This window comes from Acanthaster planci, linkage group LG20, assembly GCF_054643075.1.
Source record: "Acanthaster planci isolate LZ-2023a linkage group LG20, COTS_SCS, whole genome shotgun sequence".
Taxonomy (NCBI): Eukaryota; Metazoa; Echinodermata; class Asteroidea; order Valvatida; family Acanthasteridae; genus Acanthaster; species Acanthaster planci.
The window spans coordinates 10370201-10391555 of record NC_141796.1 but is presented as its reverse complement, the minus strand read 5'-3'; the positions used below and the strand labels follow the sequence as shown (position 1 = coordinate 10391555).

The following is a 21355-nucleotide window of genomic DNA, read 5'->3' as shown; positions in this document are numbered from 1 at the left end:
CATCACTGAGGCAGGAAAAAATACCTTTCTTGTTGACGCTTGAAAAAGCTAATACAAAATAAATACAACGAAACAGGATATTATTGTCACTTAGTTGAAGAACAAGCAGGGATCAAGTTACACCGTATTATTCCTTCTTTCGTCAGTTCAATGAAGACAAACATCTGCAGTTAAATGTGTACATTATAAACAATGGTGTTGGAATTATTCATGCTATTCATGTACTTGGTGTGTTATGATTCATAAATTATGTCAAATAACTTTGCGGATTATAACGTCGTTGCTGTTGGAGACAGTGCAGCTTGGCAGACGTTAGAGCGAGAAGTATCAAAGATCAGGAACTGCAAACTTCTACGAGTGAGTATTCCATCTCTACCGATTGTCTCTATTCTTGCGTGAAAGGCTATTAGTATCTTATTCTCCAGTATTTATCATTCTTAAAACACACAACTGCTTACAGCATTGGGAGGGTCTAACGACAGACGTGCAGGACCCTGTTTATTCACACTCCATAAGTTAGAGCTACACATAATATACCTTTAATAGGAATCTTGACAATCTTACTGTTAATATAATCTAATGGACGAGTTGTGGGATAAAAAACCTGAGATCAAAACTCCCTTAGTGGAGAAATTACTCTGGGAAACCCTACAACTGAATTGTATTAAGCATAACTTGCATAGAAAAGAGAATGTAATCGTCTGTCGGTATGCGGCAATTCACGGTAGACGGCAATTCCGCCTACGCGACGCCTTATATCTCGCATTTTCCTCTCACCACCATAACTCTCCACGCAGCGGAGTGATATTCTTAAGAACTAATTTTCGTAACAATTCACTGCCCCGTTCAACCGTACGAAAATACAATTCCCAGAATTTACTCTTCATCCGATCGGTTCCGTCTCCTTACTCGTGACATCATCACTTTCATAATCTCATTTTACCAGCGAGGTGGCTGTTTTCCTCTGTCCTTAACACATTTTTCAAGAAATTGTTGCTGTCATCTTGCAGGTACCCACCTTGTTAAATCCATATGGCGTCACCGACAAATACCACCTAAGGGCTATTTTTCTTCTCCCGGATGCAATCAAGATATACCAAGGGGTCTGTCGCGCATGGATACAACGCTTTAGGTGCGTACATGACTGATGGCGTTTTATAAATGTCAATTATTATTGTTACTATTATGATAAATCGAATAAAGTACATTGGAAATAATATCAGTTCTTTTCAATTACACACTATATTCAGAATAAAAAAACACAAGCACACGTACGGTCACAGTGCATTTAGTAACGCAAGGAAAGAACTAAAGGTAATTACATTTTGTGAGGTTAGATAAATTTCACTTAACACGTGCAATAAAAATTGAGATTTTTTACCGCACCAGGTTTCACCCTTTCTTTTCCTTTCTCCTTACCGCGAAAAGATTTGGACCAAATGTAAACACGCCAATTATATGTATTGTTGAAGGTGCTGCTGAAAGGAAAAAAGGTAAGTTTCTCTGGAGAGTTTGTCAGAATTCATTAAATCCCGCCCTGCAAAAACTTTTAATAAAAAAATAAACCTAAGGCTTGTTTAAAAAGTCGGCAGTACATTCACAACATTGTTTTTTATTAAAAATCTACGCTGCTGCCACTGTTTACAATTTTCCAAAGTGTCTTTTCCTATATCGAGCTAACATAAGAATTAAATATTATTGAAGAAATCAGCAAATCAAACATTAATTTAACCTGTGCGTAGTTTTCAAGCCAGTCATTTTTCAGATTAAGTGGACGACTAAAAGCAACTTAGTATCTATTCGATAATTCCTGCAATGAATTCAGTGTTCCACTGAATTAGCATGCAAACGGAAGTTTTTCCAACTCAATGATTAATAACCAATCAAGGTGAATAGGATCAAATGGGAGTTATAACCTCTGCCGATTTCATCTTTTATCAGCTGAGGAATTGAATCAGATGCTACAGACGAATGCCATCAATTGGATTCTAACAACTCAGGAGCTATCCGCCTTGCTCCTTGTTTGCGTCATCCGGTACAGTCAGGCAGGTATCCGGAGATGCTTGGATACATCGGCCAGGCAGATAGTCAACTACGCAATCCAGAGCGCAGCCCAACTACGCGGGGTGAGCGAAGCCGCGACCGGGAACAGAGACGAGGCACCCGCAGATCCGTTGGAATGGGCGGGTGAGTTTGGTGGTTTTCTCGCTAATCAATCATGTACAATACTCGTCCATGTTTTGTCGTGTCTGCCTTATTGTCCAAGACGTATCTATTACGATGACACCGACCATGAAAAGGATGACATGTGGTAAAGGTCTCATCACCTCTTTATTTCGCATCTTGTTTTTTGCTGAATTATACAATTAAAAAATTCCACTCTTCAAAAGGCCAGTCCATTTTCAAAATAATGGTTCATTTTAACCCGTACGTACGTTTTAAACGAATAAATGGTATTACTTCATTTTTACACGCCAATGTAAAATAAATTGTTTATCAATCACTTTTTGTGAGAAGATGATCCAAAAAAGTCACCGAGGGACGAAGTTGTGATTCCACTTACGTCACAGTTACCAAAGACGTCACGGTCACAACAAAGGACCGCGCGTACAAAAAAACGTCTTCGCGACCCTTGCTCCAATCACAGCCCTAGCTGCGCGCAGACCCAGAGAGAGGCAAATGGTCATGAAACTGAAGATAAGTATGTTTCAGTAGACAATTATTATGGTCCTTACAGGAGAAATAAAAATTGCATGATTTAAAGTGATCTTCGTTGCAAATTAATCTAATAAAATTAGACTTTGAAATATATTGAACCCCTTTTCTTTTGGTTTGTATAATGTGCCTTGCTCTCACCAGAAAAAAGCCAGCAACTTCACCGTCAACATCTAAACGTGTTAAACTCCAACACCAGGCAAATCAGCTCAACAAGAAACTTGACATGGCCAGGATCTACATCTCTAAAGTACAGAGCCTCCTGGACAGAGAGACTAGTCCGGACTAGACGAAAATAACTGCAGCATTGCTCGTACCAAAATCTTTAAAAAAAAAATTAAAAATTACTTTCAGATTACAGCTTGAAAATCGAAATGCTCTTGGGTTTGGGGGCATAATACTTACGCTGTAATTAATGGAATATTATATGTCTAAGTTTTGTATTCTTTGTGATTTAAGAATGTTTGTTAAAAATCTCTCTGAAAGAAATACAGACGTTTAGATCATAATCTGGTCGGTAATATTAAGCAAGTTAAGTTATTCAAGAGCCCATGCCAAAATTGAACCACGCCAGAGGTCATTGAAAAATAGTACTATACGCGCGCGCATGGTCTGTCCAATCACAGTTGTCGAATGCCTACTAAAACACCTGCTTGGCCTTTCATGCTTCGTGTCTACTCTGCTCTGATGGTAAATATTATACTTTTCACATCATTAGCTTTCAATGGAAAATGAACCGAGTTTCAACTTTGGTTGAACAGAGCTGGACCAAATTTTACTAATTTATTGTAAAAACTTTCTTTGGAATGAGAACAGAGTGGTAATTCAAAAGACAAGTCATTACATGGACTTTCAGCTACCTGTTTCCGCTTCCATTGCCAATTTTTTGAACAGTACACTGTAAAATGAAATCCCTCGGCACTGGCAGTTTCGTGCAACTAACCCCAAGTTCCCAGCAGTGTTGTAGTTGAGACCATCACAGGACCAGACACAAGACCAGACACAAGACTAGTCACAAGACCTGTCACAAGCAACAGTGTGAACAATGACAAAGGAATGCTTTTGTTGCAGTTCGTTTGAATAGCTTGTGGCTTGAATTCAGACTAGAGGTCTTGTGTTGGTCTTGTGTGGTCTTGTGAAGGTCTTAAGTGGTCTCGACTACAACACTGGTTCCCAGGAAATAAGCAGAGCTTAGCATGGTTCTCCTGCAACCACTACAAGGCAGAGTTCAGCCTTGGCTTGCCAGAACCCTTGATGAAAGCAAGCCTGGTCTTAATAGGCAGATGATCGGAAGGGAAAGCTGCATTGGGACAGGCGTGGAAGGGCACAATCAGCTCTTCGTCGACCATCTCAAGAACACCGTCACAGTGCAGTGTGTTGGAGCTGAACCACACGTAGTCCAAGGCTGCCACAAATTTCTGAGATGCGTAGGCTTCTGGATCGGTCTTACGAACCTGTCAATAAAGGGCAGGCAGGCAGGCCAAATAATTTTCTTTTAATTCACAAAGAATAATTGCTTTTAATAAAAATTATTACCAAACAGCAAGAAACTTTGCGAAAACTTTCACATTTTATAGAGATATTGATTTTTAAAAAGCCTGAATACAGATCTATTTTTAAAAAATAATTGACAAAATCAGACTATTTGTTGTTTATCATCAACATTTGAGCAACAAACTTGGTAAGAATAAGCAGTTAATATTTAGACCAGCGTTGGGCAACATATCACCCACTATTTGAGATTTTTCTTAAAGTACAGGCCTATATACCTTTGGATGTGTGGATGTGCCATCAAACAGCGCCTGAACTGCTTCACTTTTTTGATCGGTCTTTGGTCGTCTGATATACTCCGAGTTATCTTCGTAGTCGGAAAATGGCACCTCATGTCCCTGTATAAAAAAAAAATCGCAAAACAGACTAGCACTGAGCAAAGCAAACGACACTGGCTATACACGTCATCTGCGCAGTTCAAGTCTGAACTTCTTGGTGTTGATACGGTTCATCGCTCGCTTAGCCACTCTCATGCAGGCCTACGTAAGTTGCATTCTGAGCTACAGGCAAAAACCGGTGACACTTCCCAAAATTGTACCACCTCAAAGTTGCAGAGCTTCAATGCAAGGCTGCCATAGTGCATTACTACCACAAATTATTATTCCTTAAAGTTTATAGGTTAATCTGAGGAAAAGTGCAGTGACACCTGCACACCCACGCGAGCGCGCCAAAACTTGACGCACACACGTGCAGCAGCTGAATGGTCCAAGAGGCATGTAAAGCGTGTGTACCGCCGATTCACTGGCGTGGTGCCATCGCAGTTATGGCTTCTGTTTCTTCTATGGTTTGCCGTTTTAAGTCTGGCTTGTACGTGACTGGAAACCAAACGCAAATAGAAGACTGAGGAAATTAGGTGTGACCTTGTCAAAAAATTGCCAGCTTTTACTAAAAATAGCAGAAATATACAGGTGGGGATGACATCGAAGCTTCAAATTTGCCAAGTAGCTGAACCAGCTTTGATATCGTTCTGCTATAAGCAGACTACCTACCACCACTGTTTTGTAGGCACTCTTCAAGCTCCCAGAGTTGTGCTTGAAACAACCCAGAAAAGCATCCAGTAATGACGTCACCTGAAGGATTTATCATAAAAAAACGACAATATTTTCGGAAAATAACAATCTCGGTGAAGACTGCTGGATCTAATTAGAATGGGTCATAATACACAAGATTGGATGAACAGAAAATGCATCAACGACACTGCCTCAAACTGGCCGTGTTTTGTTTTTTTGTTTTTTTTTTTGCAGCGGGACTGGTTGTAGACTCTGTCCTTTCAGAGTCGTAAATACATATGCATTTGTTGTTTTCAGAAACCATGTTCATCTGGACAGGAATGTTCCGAACCGGCAGAAACCGTTTATGAGCAAGTGACATCAAGTTTCCATCTACCCAGCTTTCCTGTAGCACACTCCTTTAGCTTGCTAGCTCATACCTGCTCGCGGTCTCGAGAATCAAAGGTGTGTAGGTACGTCGTCATGGTTTCGTTCAAAGTCCCATCATGCAACAGCTGGTATCCCGGATGGTGCGGTTCCTGGTTGAAGTCACCGCACAAGATGTGCGGCACGTCAACACCGCCGGCAAACTGGACCAGTCTGTTCACAGCGAATGCGGCCTGAGAAAACAGGAGACAAGTAGCAGCTCATGGGGGGGGGGAACTGAAGTTGTGTAAAATACCAGCACTGACCAGAATTATAAAGACAACTTGTACTATCTTCTGAGAAAGATGAACGATCTCATCGAGACACCGTGTCTGTATGAACCCCCTTAATTTCCTTGCAGTGAAGCAACAGTAACTGGAACAATGTGACTATTCGGACCGTGCAAAGAAGGTAACACCCCTATACCTTTCGGATATGAGGTTGGTTGATATAAAATGATAATCTTTAATGCAAGCACACATTGATCTTCTTTAAGAAAACTTGTAAGAATTGGACACAGCTTTTGTAGTTCAAAACCAAAGCAGTTCTGTCCAGCGCGCAAAACTTTGAACGGAAATAACTGGAACAAAGTGCTCCTCATAGTAAAAGGTACACTCAGTAGTTCCACTTTGCTGGCCAAAAGTAACTGCATTCTTCAAGCAAATAAATTTTTTTGATCAAACAGGAAATAAAGAAAGAAAATTAAGGAGGCTTGAAATTCACTGGAAGAGCCCGAGAACAGTTACCTCCAATGTTGTCAAATCCATCCTAATGAAGAATTCGAACGTCAGATGAACGTTTCCAATGGCAACAAGATTCTTCGTCTTCAAGCAACGAAACAGGGTGAAAATATACACCCTTGTACTATCAGCCAGGTCTAGCAGGGAACTGGCCGCACTTGGCTGAAATTGGCGGAGTTTAATTTCCTGTGGGATAAATATGGCATGACTTGTGTCATTTCGCTTCCTGTACTATAAGATCGAAGATCACAGAAGAGCAAACCACGGCATTGTCCCAGGATGGGACCCAAGCTGGACCAAGACAGGGCGCAAGTTTCTTCACAGAGGCTCAGAACCAGGCAGGCAGAGCAGGCAGAGAAATGTCGCTCAACAGCATGTAACATTTACCAAGGTATTCACCGCATGCCAGGCCTCTGCAAGACAAGACACATTCGATGTATCAATTGGAAACTATCAACCTTTCAAGAAAGAAAGATTCTCACCTGTTGAAACAAGTGTTTAAAATGACCAGCCTCCTCCTTCACCAGTTGAAAACGATCCTGTCTGTAAAACGTGGCACTGCCGTCTGTCAAGTTTATGTCGACCTTCGTAGTCTCATCCTCCGGCCTCATGAAGTAACGACCGGTATACCCTCTGCTTCGCATGTCAGGCTCGAGAACTTCCTCGTAGTAGCGACTGTTCACCTGTCATTTTATTTCAGAATGCGTGCTAATAACCATTCCTCAATAGCCTGGCTTAAATTGGGCATTCTAATCTCACATTCAGAAACTGCTCATTGCCTTCTAAATGCCCCATGATACAAACGTGTAACCAATGACACTAATGCGTAGAGGCAATTTCAAATGGATAATGGTAACAACTGTTTTGTAAAACATAAACTTCGTGGCACAAAATTTCAATGATTTACAACTAAGGAAAGTCCCTTAGTGTGTGCGTGGCCCAAAGTAAAGTATTCCTCATCGAGTGTCTGAGCTCCATACAGACATGACAGAGGGCGTGCTCCATTAGGACGCTTCCTCCGAGCAGAAATTGCTGACTCGTGTTGTTTGGTACAAAATGAGTAAAGCAAACATATAATGGCTACTTGTAACCCTGTGCATGCATAGGCGAAGACAGTGTGCGGCAAATTTCTAAAAGAATGCGCACAAAAGCAAGGCCTTTGGCCAACATCCGAGATTGAGGCACCTCGTGAACAAATTGGCAACAAGTAACACTTTAGCAAGTGTTTCACTGTGCAACAGTAATGTTCGTTATCGTATTAGGCCCTACCTCTTGGAAGCAGAGGACATCTGCATCCCTATGGTGGTCAATCTCCTTCATCAACAGTGGGTGTCTCCGGCCAGTGGCCAACAAGTCACTTGGGCAGTACGGGTAAAATCCCTCCGGACAGAAGGCCTTGTTTAGAATGTTGTAGGTCAACACCACGAAGTCACCATCGGCGCTCTGTGGGCGGGCTCGGCGCTGAACCCATCCACGTTGAAGATTGGGCGATAGATCCATGATGACCTACTACCGCTCTACAAAATGTTGGAACAGCGATTGGTCCTCGGAGGGGCTGGCTGTGTTTTAGCCCACTAGTGTGGCACGGACTCTCACTCCCGATCCATCCGGATAGATCGGGAGTGAAAGTCCGTGCCACACTAGAGGGGCTAGCTGTGTTTGTGCTAGCACACTCAACTCGACATGCTTGAACATCCCGTTTTTTATTTTAGCAAGATACGCTGTCGAGAAATGTTGGGGAATGTCGCACGACAGAGAAGATTTTGATAAGAATCCCAGAGCTAACATGGCTAAAGCTGGTGTACACCGGTTCACATCTTGGGCCGCTAGCGCTAGTACTGCAAGGTGCTGTTTATGTTCCGGATACTATGTGAACGCCCTCTATCGGTGGACATGTTGCATGCATGGTACGTTGCCTTCTCGCGCAGTCTAGACACGTACACCGGACCAGAGCACACAAGTTATGGCCACCTTCGCCTACCATCTCAACCGACGCTTTTATTGGCGATCATTTCAAACGACTCAAAGGTCAAAGATATACATTGTAACACTATCGTGATATTGGTCTTTAGTTATTGCTCGAGAATGGGCTACACACCCACGCAGGCGAACAGATAAAAAAATGTAAACATTAAAAGCCCAGCCTTGTCCATTTTCCATGCATGATTTCGTCTCCGTTTGAAATCCGTTTTGAAGCGACGAAAAGTAGGCTGCAACTCTAGCTCAGTGAGTAGTGACTTGCAGTTTTGTAGGAACCGGTCACAAAACAAGTCAGAGTTTTATTGGCTTTTAGCCCTCCGAGTCCTCCCAAAATTGTTTGTTTTTTGGGGGTTTTTTTGCACAGAACTCTGGGAACAGTTGATTCGTATAAAGGCAACAATCCTGGCTATTGAGGATATTTTTCTTTAAATGGAAGGAACATTAATTTTCAACAGGAACGGAGAAGCTTCCATATGTGGCGTAAAAATAGTCTGCTGTCAGAGATGGCAGTAAAACCATTTTCCCATATATGAAAATACAGGATGTATTCCCAGACAAAGGAACCAACGAAGTAAATGTAGAGATCTCATCACTGACCACTTGACCCACTTATACAAAGTGCCGGAATAATCGATTTGTGGCTCTATCATACCCAATTTCATTCATGCGAAGTGAATGACCCCTCCCCATCCCGCTCCTTGCCTGGAACTTCAGCTAGGCCAATGACTTAGGAATATAAAGCACACAGAACTCGAACAAAGACAAAATTGGACGAAATTTTCGATACACAGCTTACTTTTACAACACGCCTAAAAATTGTGTGAAAGGTCTGAAATTCTGAACTACATCCTAATCAAAGGATATTGCTAAAATAACGAAATCAGCTTACTTTAAAAAGAAAATGCAGCCCGGTTCTCTGAGTATGTTGTTCTCTAGCGTGTCCTTGGAAAAGTCCCATCTAATGCATCTTTGCAGTTCTTGTAAGGCTCCCTCAGTTTGCGACCTATTCGACACGATTTGCAAGTTTGGATTTACAGTCATTTTGTTCTTCTTTTGAATTTTGTTTCAAAGTTTCAAAGGTCATGCAAATTTGCATATTTATGAGCAAAGTGTGATCTCATCCAAGGCAGAAATCTTTGTTCAATATTTTTGCACTGAACTTTCCCTTTTTGTTTTCCTGTTGTGAATTCTGTGTACTTTAGTGATAAATTGTTCGGTCAGCTTATCACAAAAAGACACAGAGCAAATATTCTGACAACTTTTTTTCAAAGAGCAAATTTTGGGTTCACAATTTGAGTAACAAAACCAATTGAGCACGACTGCACTATCACACCCCAGCACGCATATGCAGCTCTGGTCACACCCAGAGACGTAGATGCTCTGATAACACCGCAGCAACAGCGCCCTCTTTTGTCGGGTAAAACAAAGAACAATACTTTTTTCAAATGTCAAATAGTTTTCATACATTTGAGAGGAGAAGGATGTTGCACAAAACATGTCTAAATATAAACATTCAGATCATGGACCCTTTTTAAATGGCATTTAAGTGAAAGTAATGACACAACCATGCAATGCTGCATTAACCTGAAAGTATTAAATAGATCTGTCATAAGATCCAAAAAGTTTGAAAAAAAAAACCTATTTATAGAGAACCCATATTCATTCTTCTAAATTAATAAAAGCAGAAATAAAAAATATCGGGCAAATCAAGAGGCTTGATAATTTATTAGTTACTTAAGGTTTGCTTTCTATCGAAATATCTGAATAAAATTGCGTTTCCTAGCTAAGAGCGTAAATGTGACCTGTAATTCCAAGCAGGTGACAGTAAGGGATCTTTACAGGTCACAGACTGGATTGATAGAGTCAAGTTGTCGTTTACTTGGGAGGTTCAAGAGGGGAGTCCTTGCCAAGTCCATCCCAGGCGTCTCTGAACTCCACGACGTTTTGCAGGGTTACAAAAAGAAGAACATGGACGTAACTGGTACCTGGGCCTCCGGTATCAATCTATAAGGACGAAAGAAAGCGTGACAGCTCGTTGTGAAAAAAAACTTAAAATGCGCAAACAATCCCTGGACACTTTGTGGACAGTCTCTGGACAGGTTGTTCTACTTTTGTCGCTATTTTGTTATTCTTCTCTAGTTTTTGCTGCTTCCTTCAATTCATACCCTGTCCATACCTTGATGAGATAGTTCATCCCTGCAACCACCTGCTCCGCGTACAGCACGGCTTTATAAGTTTCGAGATTTCTGCCGATCTTTTTTTCCACCTGCGGTTTCACCTGTGAAGAAATAAACAATCACGCAAATGAAACGATAAAGGGTAAACAATTTAATGCCAAAGCAAGTGCGGGCACAGATTGTGCTTAACCAAGTTGATCGCGATGAATACCATAAAGCATATTCTTACCTCGTCGGCGTATCCTTGGATCTGCGGAGTTGCTGGCTTGGGCTTTGACCATCTACCAAGAAATTGTTCCGTGGCCATGGTGTATCACACGTCTGCCAAGATGAAAAGAAATACATGAATATGAAGGAATTTATTCATGTCCAAAGACTCAGCTTGGTCCCGACAGCCCTGATGTCTTAATAAGAAGGTTAAGTGTTTGCGATCATTTTTGCTAATGTTTCCAGACTTTTAAGGAGCATAAGTAAAGCCAATGGGGCGCACCCTCATCGCTTGAGGCCTGTACCTTCCCCGTTATGTCCCCCCCCCCGTGCGCTCAGAAATTAGAGAAGGAAAAAGTCTGGTGATAGACTGTCCTGGTCAGTGTTTCAACCATCACCACACCAATGAAGTGTCCCTCCAGACAATGAAGCCCCTAGGTTTCTCCGCAAAATGTACCCAAGTTATCTCACTTATAAGGCCTGCCACTGTCCCTGAGACTAAACCGACACTGATAGGTCTACCGGTATATGTGCAGATTTGTAACGACTACGAGAAAATCATCCCATTTGGCCGTTGTCTGTTTTGCAATTTAATTAAGCTGAGAAAAAATAAAAGGTAATTAACTTACAATATCCCGCCGAAAACACTGTGTAGTTGTCACCGTCAACGGTGTTCAGTTGAACGCACTTGGAACGTCTGTCAGTTTGCGCGAACAAGGCAAAATACCCGAACACAGAGAGGCTGCGCTTTTTTATGTAGTGTTGAGTTACGACACGCATGCTTGATTTTGTTAGGAGACAGCCAACCCATGGAACATTTTTTCCCAACAGGATATGGGGTAGAAAACGATTAGCTGTTTGATCGGGCAATCGAATGGGGAATCGAGATTGGAAGAATTGAGACTGGCCACGCCTACACTGACGTTACATCACTTCTTAGCACTGTGATTGGCCGGGAATACCCTTCAGAAATTGTTTATGAACCTGAGTAGTAAGCCGAAAATAGAAATTTATAGCCTCATGACAAAATGTTTGAAATTGAGTAAATGTTTGCAATTTTGGCCTTCTTTGGCTAATTTTAAAGATAATTAGTTCAATGATTTGATTTAATCAGAGACAATTTGAAGTTAAAGCTGCGACAAATCTGAACGATCACTCCAAATGTACGGTACATTATAAGTTCAATAAATGCCAAGCCAGCGAGCCCAATGCTATTTTTATGTGTAGGCTACATCTTTCGCTGCAAAATCCATTCATCTATTACAGTCGAGCAACAAATATCATAGCTCTCTGCGATGCTTGTTGTTTTGTTTCAAAGGTGCTTTTAAGCCATTCAGGGTGTTCGCGCCAATAACTATATGTTAATTCATAACCTTTATTAATCAGCATAACATTACGGAGTTAGGAAGAAAGTCCAGTTTTGGAGGAAACCGGAGAAAACCTGTGAGAGCGAGTATGGACTGGAAACCAAATGCACTTAAAGCCTGGGCCAAGCCGGGACTCGAACCCGGGCCTCATTGGTGCAAAGCGAGGAAAGAACCGCTACGCTAACCCGCTATCCCTCTGCGACGCTTTTCCTGCGGTATACTTCGTGTAGCAATTTTTCAGCTGTCTTTTTTTTTGCCGATTTCAGCACACTTTGCAAATGCATGCCGAAGAATTCATCTGCGGATATTTAGCAGGCTGAGCTGTGGTATCTAGGAGTAGGACCCCGACGATTCCCCGGGGAAATACAAAGTGAACTCAGTTGACAAAACAGCCCCGCAACTAGGCACGGTTGACTGCCATTTTATAACAGCCCCGACATTCAAACTCTTTGAGCATTTTTATTTTTAGCAGTACAACCCGGATCTAACCGGATCACAATACTTTCAGCAATGCAATTGTAAACAAAAAGAGCGAACATGTTGATGGTACGCACAACCCATGACGTCTTCAGTAATAATGTGCCTGTGTATTTACGGTTAAATTTAGGCTTCAGCTATTTTGGGGTCAGGTCACGTGCACACGGCTTATTTACCATACATTCATTTGGCAAAAAGCCCATCCAGCGAGACTCAGCTCATGAAAATAGGACTCAGGGTGGAAAATGTATTTATTAGCTCCCTGTAGTTGGCGTTTGTAGCTTGCCACATGTCTTGTAATTTTTGGTCCAAATTCTCATCGCAACTCCTTGCATTAACTCGGACGGAACTAGCTCAGTCGGTTTATTCTTTCCAACTATTAACATCTTTGTTATTGATTAATAGAATCATGACTGTGACGTGCAGTGCACAAGTGAGTGAGGCGTGGTACAACTTCAAGCGAAGAGCGTAGCGATTCACTGCAATAAACATGCGCCATATTAAACATAAAACAACGATACAAAAAGGCTGATTATATGCCCAAACGACTGTCCAGTTTACACCCTTTAACACTTCAAAATGCCCCACGTCGAACTCCTCAAAGTTGGTATGGCGACTATTGATAACAAATTATATAAAGTCACATGGACGGTGCAGAGTGGGGGGGGGGTTAAATCTATTTCTATAATTTATTTTGAGTCTTTCTACACCATGGCACCATGGCAACTCATGTCGAGCGTGACGTTTACCCCGTGACGTTTCTGGCAAGTAGACGCTAAAGCGTTGGACAGTTGCAACCGCCTCTGAATGGAAACTGAGTTTTGATTGGGAAGTGGTTATCATGGTATAGCAACAGTGGTTTTAGTATGGTATGGAGAATTCAAGTTGTTATGTTCATGTGAATTTAAAGAACTCATTGTACCAGATTTGGGTCAAAGTTAACTCGCAAAAGGCTTATTCCCGCCCTGCTCACAAGCAGAGTTTAAAGGTTACATTATAATGACTTAATGATAATGGGGAATCCCCAGCTCACAAACCAATGCGACTGTCACCACACTTGAGCAGAATCGAAACCATATCCAACATTGTCACCAATAATGTCGGACAACTATCTGGGATCTGTCTGTTTCATCTAAGTCCTCGCAGACCACTTTGGTGTCACTCATCCAAAAAGGAGACCAACCCGAAAAATCACTCCCCCCAAAGTAATAATCCATTGGCTCACTCGAGTTCGAATCAACTTCAGAGAAATCCTCCGCTCCTGACTCATCTCGGCCGATCGCCCATAGACGATACCTGAACCACCATTTACCATCACAAACCGTCAGCAGCTTGTTACCAAGGAAACAGCTGCTGGCGTCTGGACAGAAGGGATAAACAGATTCAAAACGCTCTCGTTGTTCTCCATCAAGATTTGTCACTATCAACTGGCGACCCAACATGCCAGCAAGAAGCTCACCATTGAAAGCAAAGGACGCACGGTGTTGCTCCTGTCGATCAAACAGCACTTCAAATGTCTTCAGGCATCTTCGGGATACCAGATCCCATATCTTCACAACGAAATCGTCAGAAGTGCCGATGATGACACCATTTCCGAGATGGCATGTAAGCAAATTGTTCACGTCACAAACAAGTCGCTGTATGCAGCAACCGTCGCATGCATTCCATACTTGAATTGTTTTGTTACTGTAAGCACAAGCTACCATCCTTTCCTTATACTCAGCGTGAACGAGGTGAGTGTCTTGAGAGTCACTTCGGATGATAAAGCGACACGCACCGTCTTCAGCATTCCAGACGCGCACATCACTGTCGGTGTGCTCTCCGTCGCCCTTAACTTTTGGTTGAGCAACACTGACAATACTTTCTCCATCGAAGAAAACGCAACGTACTGCGAGACGATGGCCCGTCAGAAACTGAAGCTGCGCTCCAGTCTCAGCAGAGAAGGTGCGAATCTTACTGTCCATGCAACCTGCAACTACGATGCCATCCTGCATCTTCAGAGCATTACAATCGGAACTGATGTTCACATGGATAATATGTCGGCGTTTCCCGCTGAATAAATCCCAGATTTGCAAGGTTTTGTTACATATACCGACAGCTAAACAGTTTCCTTCACCAGCCAAATTATAAATATACTGTTCCGGAGCCTCAAGGTTCTCACTGTTGTAGAATGTCCTCTTGGGACCCGTCCAAGACTCTAGTGTATCCACAGAATAACGTTCGTTCGAGAAATTTTCCTCAAGATGTTTTGCTTTCATATACACTTCCTTCCATTTACATGTTTCCACCAGTCCAGGCCAGTCTGAACCAGTTACAAGAACATCAATCGGGAAGGTTGGGGGATCCCATAGTTCAAGGAGCCGAGCATTGACGCTGGCGTTAACCGGTACCTCCTTGCAAATGTCTCGAGTGGTACCGTAGCGCTCCCATCCTTTTTGTTGACAAAGACGGCGCCACAAGACATCGTCATTGGTTATTTCTCTTAAGAGTCGGCTGGATGAGGCAAGTTTGCAGAGATCCCTTGCAGTGAGACAGCGAAACACATGCACCAGAAATTCGCATGGCAGGTCAGTCAAGGTCATTTCAGATTCACAAGAATCCATCGTCAGCCAAAAGCCTGCATGTAAAACCAACCAACAACGAAATAGAAAAGTTTTTCGAAGGTAGAAAAATCAATCATAATTTACAATGTAAATCAGACCAAACAGGAGAATCACATTATGGCTCACATTTGTAAACAACGAAAGGTTTTTGCTGTTCCAAAGAATTCATGGCATAAGAAAAGACAGCAATAAGATATCAGGGTCGAATTAATATCTGTCTTTTCATGGGACGTGAATTCCGGGATGGATGAATATATCTCCCCATTTTCTGACCCGGGGACGGGCTTCATGGGCTCCTCCCTCCTCTTCTTCATTACAACAAAGGCTGAGTGCAACTTGTTTGTCGGACTTCCCAACAATCTATTGAAAAAAGAGAATCAAATAATACGCAAATAGGATGAACTGATCAAAGGTCCAAAAATATTACTACGGTACTGGTTCCAGTACTCCATAATGACAGGATCTATGCGGCATAGTTACGGACGCTTCAAGATATTTTGGTTTCCGTAATGGCAAACACACGAAAAGTTCGAGTACCACCTTAACTATCCCCCCGAATACACGTCGTGTCAAAGCAGACTCTCTGCACCTGATGTAGCCGATTATAACTCAGTAATCGACCAGGTTAAATTTCTTTTGGAAAGACGGAAATGAAACTGAATGATTACAACATTATGCACGGCCAACTGTCATGGCGACCCAACTCATCAACCTTTACTCAAAGACTTTGTCACGTCGCAATCAATTAAGGTCCATATTGTTTTAATTGGAAATGGTGTTCAAGGGCGCGTAGGTACTGAACAAGTATCCACGGTATCAGCCCATAATATAGGCCCCCCATTATGCAGATGAAGGGTTGGAGAGAACTGAAGTTTTAACATGGTCACTCCCTCTTCCCTCGAAATGCAGACCCGCGCTATAATTTGCTTTATCCGAAAACTCTTTCAACAAAATGAGAAAATAACCGAAGATAACAAGCAACAACAGACGGGAATGGAAAATACTTCATGCCCTGGTTTCCCATGATGGATCTTTTCACTTGAAAAGCAGAAACGCGGGTTTCATTATAGGTCAAAGAAAGTTACAATGCATACTCAGCTGTAATTATTCTTCAGGTACGTGTCAAAAATTAATCACCAACCACGAGGTTTTATTGCTCAGCTCGATCTTACATCATTAATAAGTGTTTTTATTTGGAAAATACTAAATTGTTCAAATTTCATACACATTCTTATGTCTTCAAAAGATTTATTAGTGTCTGGAACTAGTTAAAATGAACACTGTATGTATTTCACTTTTCTTATGTGCACTTGTTATCATTAACCAGCATGCACATGCACCAACAAGTCACAAACTGACGCCCCATTAAAGCAGCAAAGGAAAACGACATGAAATTATTTCTCTTTGATGTTATGCAATGAATAAACATCTCACCCCAGGGTGACAACGGGATAAACCGCGGAGGGCGCTGTTCAAAATTAGAAGACGGATGTGTTAGTGAGCTCCCTCAATTTCAACAAAAGAGAATAAATGCCAGAGAGTAAAGATCTAGGGTGTGCTCTGAAGTTGGAGGTTATTTTCTGTAAAATGCAACCAAATATCCACCACAAGATCAACTGATTACGAAATAAAAAGCTACGGTAAACTTGTGGATTTGCTTAACATTCCATAGCTGAGCTAACATTGGCCTGTTTTCTCAAACGTATCATCTCCGCCTCATGATACGTTGTTTTTCCAAAACAATTTGAGATACATATGAAACTAGCAACTCTAACCCTTTTTATAAGCTGGGTTTAAGGATCAATTTGCTTAAGCCTACATAAAATTTATTTTCAGTCATGTTCTATCGACCCAGCTTAATGCTTAATGAACAACACCTCACCTACATTATACGCTACAAGAATATAACTACACTGTAACCATACTTCAAAGTCAAATGCGGCAGAATACTATTTTGGGACCAAATTAGTTTAAAACTACAAATTTAAATAAAATAAATGAGAACAACTTCCTCTGGTACGATTAACACGACAGTAATCACTAATGTGACCGTACCTCCGTACTGGAGCAGAATCGAAGCAATGTCATACATTGTCACCAATAATGTCGGACAATTATTTGAGATCTATGATTTTCATCCAAGTCCTCGCAGACCACTTTGGTCTCACTGATCCAAAAAGGTGACCAACCCCAATAATCAGTTCCCCCAAAGTAATCCTCCATTGGCGCACTCCAGTTCGAATCAACTTCATCGGAACTCCCTGCGCCGGACTCCTGGCCGATCACGCATAAACAACACTTGAAAAAGTAGGCTGCAATTCCACCCTGACAAAGCGTCAGCAGCTTGTTGCCAAGAAAACAATTGTTGCCGCGTGTAGAGACGGGATTAGCCAATTGGAAACGTTCGAGCTGTTTTCCATCAAGATTTACCACTATCAACTGGTAACCAAACATGCAAGCGAGAAGCTCGCCATTGAAAGCAAAGGACGCACGGTGACGCTCTTCGTAATCGAACGGTACTTCAAAAGTCTTCAGGCATCTTTGGGATACAAGATCCCATATCTTCACGACGAAATCGTCAGAAGTGCCGATGATGACACCATTTCCGAGATGGCATGTAAGTAAATTGCTCATGTCACAAACAAGTCGCTGTATGCAGCAACCGTCGCATGCATTCCATACTTGAATTGTTTTGTTACTGTAAGCACAAGCTACCATCCTTTCCTTATACTCAGCGTGAACGAGGTGAGTGTCTTGAGAGTCACTTCGGATGATAAAGCGACACGCACCGTCTTCAGCATTCCAGACGCGCACATCACTGTCGGTGTGCTCTCCGTCACCCTTAACGTTTGGTTGAGCAACACTGACAATAGTTTCTCCATCGAAGAAAACGCAACGTACTGCGAGACGATGGCCCGTCAGAAACTGAAGCTGCTCTCCAGTCTCAGCAGAGAAGGTGCGAATCTTACTGTCCAAGCAACCTGCAACTACGATGCCATCCTGCATCTTCAGAGCATTACAATCGGAACTGATGTTCACTTGTATAATATGTCGGCGTTTCCCGTTTGACAGATCCCAGATTTGTAAAGTTTGGTTACTTATACCCACAGCTAAGCAGTTTCCTTCACCAGCCAAATTATAAAGACGTTGTTCATTAGCATCAAGAGCATCACCATTGTGGAAGGTCACCTTTCGACCCACCCAAGACTCTAATGTATCCACCCAGTAACGTTCGCTCGAGAAATTTTCCTCCAGATGTTCTGCTTTCATGTACACCTCCTTCCATTTGCACGTATTAACCAGTCCAGGCCAGTCTGAACCAGTCACAATAATATCGAGCGGGAAAGAGTCCCAAAATTCGTAGATGCGACCATTAACGCTGGGTTCAACTGGTACCTCCTTGCAAATGTCTTGAGTGGTACCGTAGCGCTCCCAGCCTTTTCGTTGACAAAGACGGCGCCACAAGACATCGTCATTGGTTATTTCTCTTAAGAGTCGGCAGGATGAGGCAAGTTCGCAGAGATCCATTGCAGTGAGATACCGAAAGACATGCACGGCCAGAAGTTCACGTGGCAGGTCAGTCAAGGTCATTTCAGATTCACAAGAATCCATCGTCAGCCAAAAGCCTACATGTAAAAAGCAATCAACAGTGAAATAAAAAATATTATTTTTTTCCAAGGCAGAAAAAAATCAAGCAAAAATGATGACATCTGCAATTAAACTATGACAAATTATGGCTCAGATTTACTCTATAAGTAGAAATGTTGAGCCCTATTCCAATTAATAAGTTTAACTCTACAGCATACCAAAACGTTCTTCCCACTAAAAGTTCAAATAAAGACAAATTATATAATTTCATGCATCTTGATGTCTTCATGTCAAATAGTTTGGGATATGAGGTAGTGTTACATGTACGTATGGTTTGTGTTTAATGCGTACAATACTCTACCCAAAATTTACAGCAGTCAGTGTCAAAACCAAATAATAATTAAAAAAAACTACTCCCTTCACTCGTCAACTTTATCACAAGTAACATCATTACTATACTCTTTTAGGGACGTACGCTATTCTGATTTTCATTAATAATGGTGGACTACAATTTTGGGCCGTTGGGGACCAAAATCACAGGCTTTATCAAGTCCCTAAAAGACAACGTTGGTGTCATTCATCCACGCTGGGGAATGAGCCCCAGTGAACTCTGCAAACGATTCCATGCCTAGTTCAGTCTTGAAATCGGTCTCCGATAAACCATCCCCAGATGTCCGAGAATCAAATATCCACAGGTCGTATCGTCCTGAGTAATGAGTCGTGGACCCTAGAACAAGTCTGTTGCGGTGGAAGCAATAGGCTGCTGTAATCTTGTACTCAACCGAAATAGTGGGAGTTCCTGTCAGTTTCTTATCAAGGTCATTCTTGGGTGGAAAAAGTCCCAACTCTTTTCCCGTCGAGGTCCATGGCTGTTACCCCCGAGTCAGATATAGCAGCGAGGTATTCACCACTAAATGCGTAGGAAGACGCCTTATCCGTTCCCAGGTCATGTTTCTCTGGATCAAACGGCACATGAAACGCCTTGATGCATTTCACTGACTGTTGGTCCCAGATCTGCACAAGTGCATCTTCAGATATGCCGATGAGAGTATTTTCTCCAAGATGGCAGGAAATCAGTTTCGTCATACAAGCGATTTCCTGCATGCAAGAACCATTGTCTGTATTCCAAACGCGAATTATGTTGTCCTTGTAAGCACCAGCCAAAATCTTGTCTTTATAGTCCACATGGGTAAGACGTGTCTCTACAGAGCTAAAGTCGAAGAGATAACGAGAGACGCCGTCTGCGGCACTCCAGACTCTAATATCACTGTCGGTGTATTCTTCTTCATCTATGGCGGGGTCTGCCAGCGCAACACTAATTATAGATTCACCATCAAAGAAGAGACAAGACACCGCCAACCGGTGACCCCACATAACTTGTAGCTGCTCTCCAGTCTTGGCGGAGTAGGTTCGAATCTTACCGTCCTTGCATCCTGCAGCCATGATGCCATCCTTCATCTTCAGAGCGTCCTTCGCTTCACTTACACCTGTGCGAATAACATGCCGACGTTCACCGCTGGAAATATCCCAGATATGCAAACTACCGTCGTTGATACCGACAGCTAGACAATTCCCTTCGGCAGCCAGACTACAGAGAAACGGTTGGTCAAAGTCGTCACTGCCATCGACAGAAGTGCCATATGTATGACCAGTTGAACCGAACTTTAAACGACACGGCATAGCAGCGGTTTTGCCTCCAGTTCGCTTCAAGGTGTTTTGCTTTTATGTACACTTCCTTCCATTTACATGCATACACCAGCTCAGGCCATTCTGAACCACTTACAATCACATCGACAGGGAATGTTGGAGCTCCCCCCTCACCCGTCTCCACGTCCGAATTGGGTTTAAACGGGGCGTCTTTGCAAAGATCTCTGAGTGTTCCATACTGCTCCCACTTTATATCTTTCGACAAAGAGGGCGCCATAAATCATCTTGATTGGCGACACCGTCAGAGAAGAAACGAGACACAGACGGTATCCTGACATAACTTGCAGCTGCTTGCCATTCTGAGTGGAATAGGCCTAGTGCTTGTTTTGCCGATTAACAAGTAAGAATCAGTTAATAGTTTTTAATGCCCTGAATTCTGCACACTTCAACAGAGGTGGCAGCAAGTCATATTTTACAAGTCCAAGTCAATTCATTATATGCAAGTCCAAGTCACTTGTGAGTCATTAGGTCCAGTCACAAGTCATTTGGTCACAGGACAAGTCAAATCACAAGTCATTGGGTCAAAACACAAGTCAAGTAACAACCCTCTTTTTGCAAGTCCAAGTCAAGTCACAAGTCACTTTTGGCAAGTCCAAGTCAAGTCACAAGTCAAAGCTGGTATTAACAAGTCAAGTCACAAGTCATAAAAATAGCGACTCGACTCGGAGTCGGGTTATACAAAACCATCAAAGCCACGCGCTGGCTGAGGCAGACGAACTTTTTACTTCAAATCGTCCCACCACAACTTTCCCTTATAAAGTGTCCTTACGACTTAAAAACCATGGCAAAAAATAGGACGGCTCTTTAGATGAAATAATAGAAACCTAC

General features: G+C 42.3%; 6 protein-coding genes across 11 annotated transcripts in view; 2 read left to right on the top strand and 4 right to left on the bottom strand.

Annotated features, from left to right (window-relative positions):
- The first annotated feature begins 3 nt into the window (after positions 1-3).
- Positions 4-3555, top strand: LOC110975103 (uncharacterized). Its single transcript, XM_022227251.2, has 6 exons — positions 4-357; positions 1011-1132; positions 1429-1493; positions 1942-2187; positions 2518-2701; positions 2860-3555. The coding sequence occupies exons 1-6, from the start codon at positions 250-252 to the stop codon at positions 3002-3004; spliced, it is 870 nt and encodes a 289-aa protein (XP_022082943.2). The 5' UTR covers positions 4-249; the 3' UTR covers positions 3005-3555.
- On the bottom strand, positions 2313-9040 carry LOC110975078 (uncharacterized). Its single transcript, XM_022227209.2, has 8 exons — positions 8208-9040; positions 7691-7938; positions 6904-7104; positions 6428-6607; positions 5696-5875; positions 5256-5336; positions 4485-4604; positions 2313-4169 (listed from the first exon to the last, which is right to left on the bottom strand). The coding sequence occupies exons 2-8, from the start codon at positions 7919-7921 to the stop codon at positions 3930-3932; spliced, it is 1233 nt and encodes a 410-aa protein (XP_022082901.2). The 5' UTR covers positions 7922-7938; positions 8208-9040; the 3' UTR covers positions 2313-3929.
- A 138-nt stretch (positions 9041-9178) lies between these two features.
- Positions 9179-11570, bottom strand: LOC110975079 (cystatin-A5-like). The gene is made up of 4 exons (XM_022227210.2): positions 11415-11570; positions 10808-10899; positions 10578-10679; positions 9179-10405 (listed from the first exon to the last, which is right to left on the bottom strand). The coding sequence occupies exons 2-4, from the start codon at positions 10883-10885 to the stop codon at positions 10277-10279; spliced, it is 309 nt and encodes a 102-aa protein (XP_022082902.2). The 5' UTR covers positions 10886-10899; positions 11415-11570; the 3' UTR covers positions 9179-10276.
- Positions 11571-12562: 992 nt separating this feature from the next.
- The window catches only part of LOC110974997 (uncharacterized), a 12938-nt gene continuing 4145 nt past the window's right edge, over positions 12563-21355 (bottom strand). Inside the window, exons 2-4 of one of the 6 annotated variants that reach the window (XM_087130573.1) lie at positions 17288-18858; positions 15359-15592; positions 12563-15246 (exon numbers count right to left, since the gene is read on the bottom strand). In XM_087130573.1, the coding sequence (XP_086986699.1) occupies positions 13718-15246; positions 15359-15401 (1572 nt within the window). In that variant the 5' untranslated portion in view covers positions 15402-15592; positions 17288-18858 and the 3' untranslated portion in view covers positions 12563-13717. The remainder of the gene's footprint in view (positions 15247-15358; positions 15593-17287; positions 18859-21355) is intronic. The other 5 variants (XM_087130575.1, XM_022227020.2, XM_087130574.1 and 2 more) reach the window with 5 other exon arrangements.
- Positions 18866-20840, bottom strand: LOC147795923 (protein tipD-like). Its single transcript, XM_087130576.1, has one exon. The coding sequence runs from the start codon at positions 20498-20500 to the stop codon at positions 19640-19642; it is 861 nt and encodes a 286-aa protein (XP_086986702.1). The 5' UTR covers positions 20501-20840; the 3' UTR covers positions 18866-19639.
- The window catches only part of sycp3 (synaptonemal complex protein 3), an 18583-nt gene continuing 18029 nt past the window's right edge, over positions 20802-21355 (top strand). The window contains exon 1 of the mRNA XM_022227027.2: positions 20802-20867. The gene's annotated coding sequence lies outside the window, so the exon portion shown is untranslated. The remainder of the gene's footprint in view (positions 20868-21355) is intronic.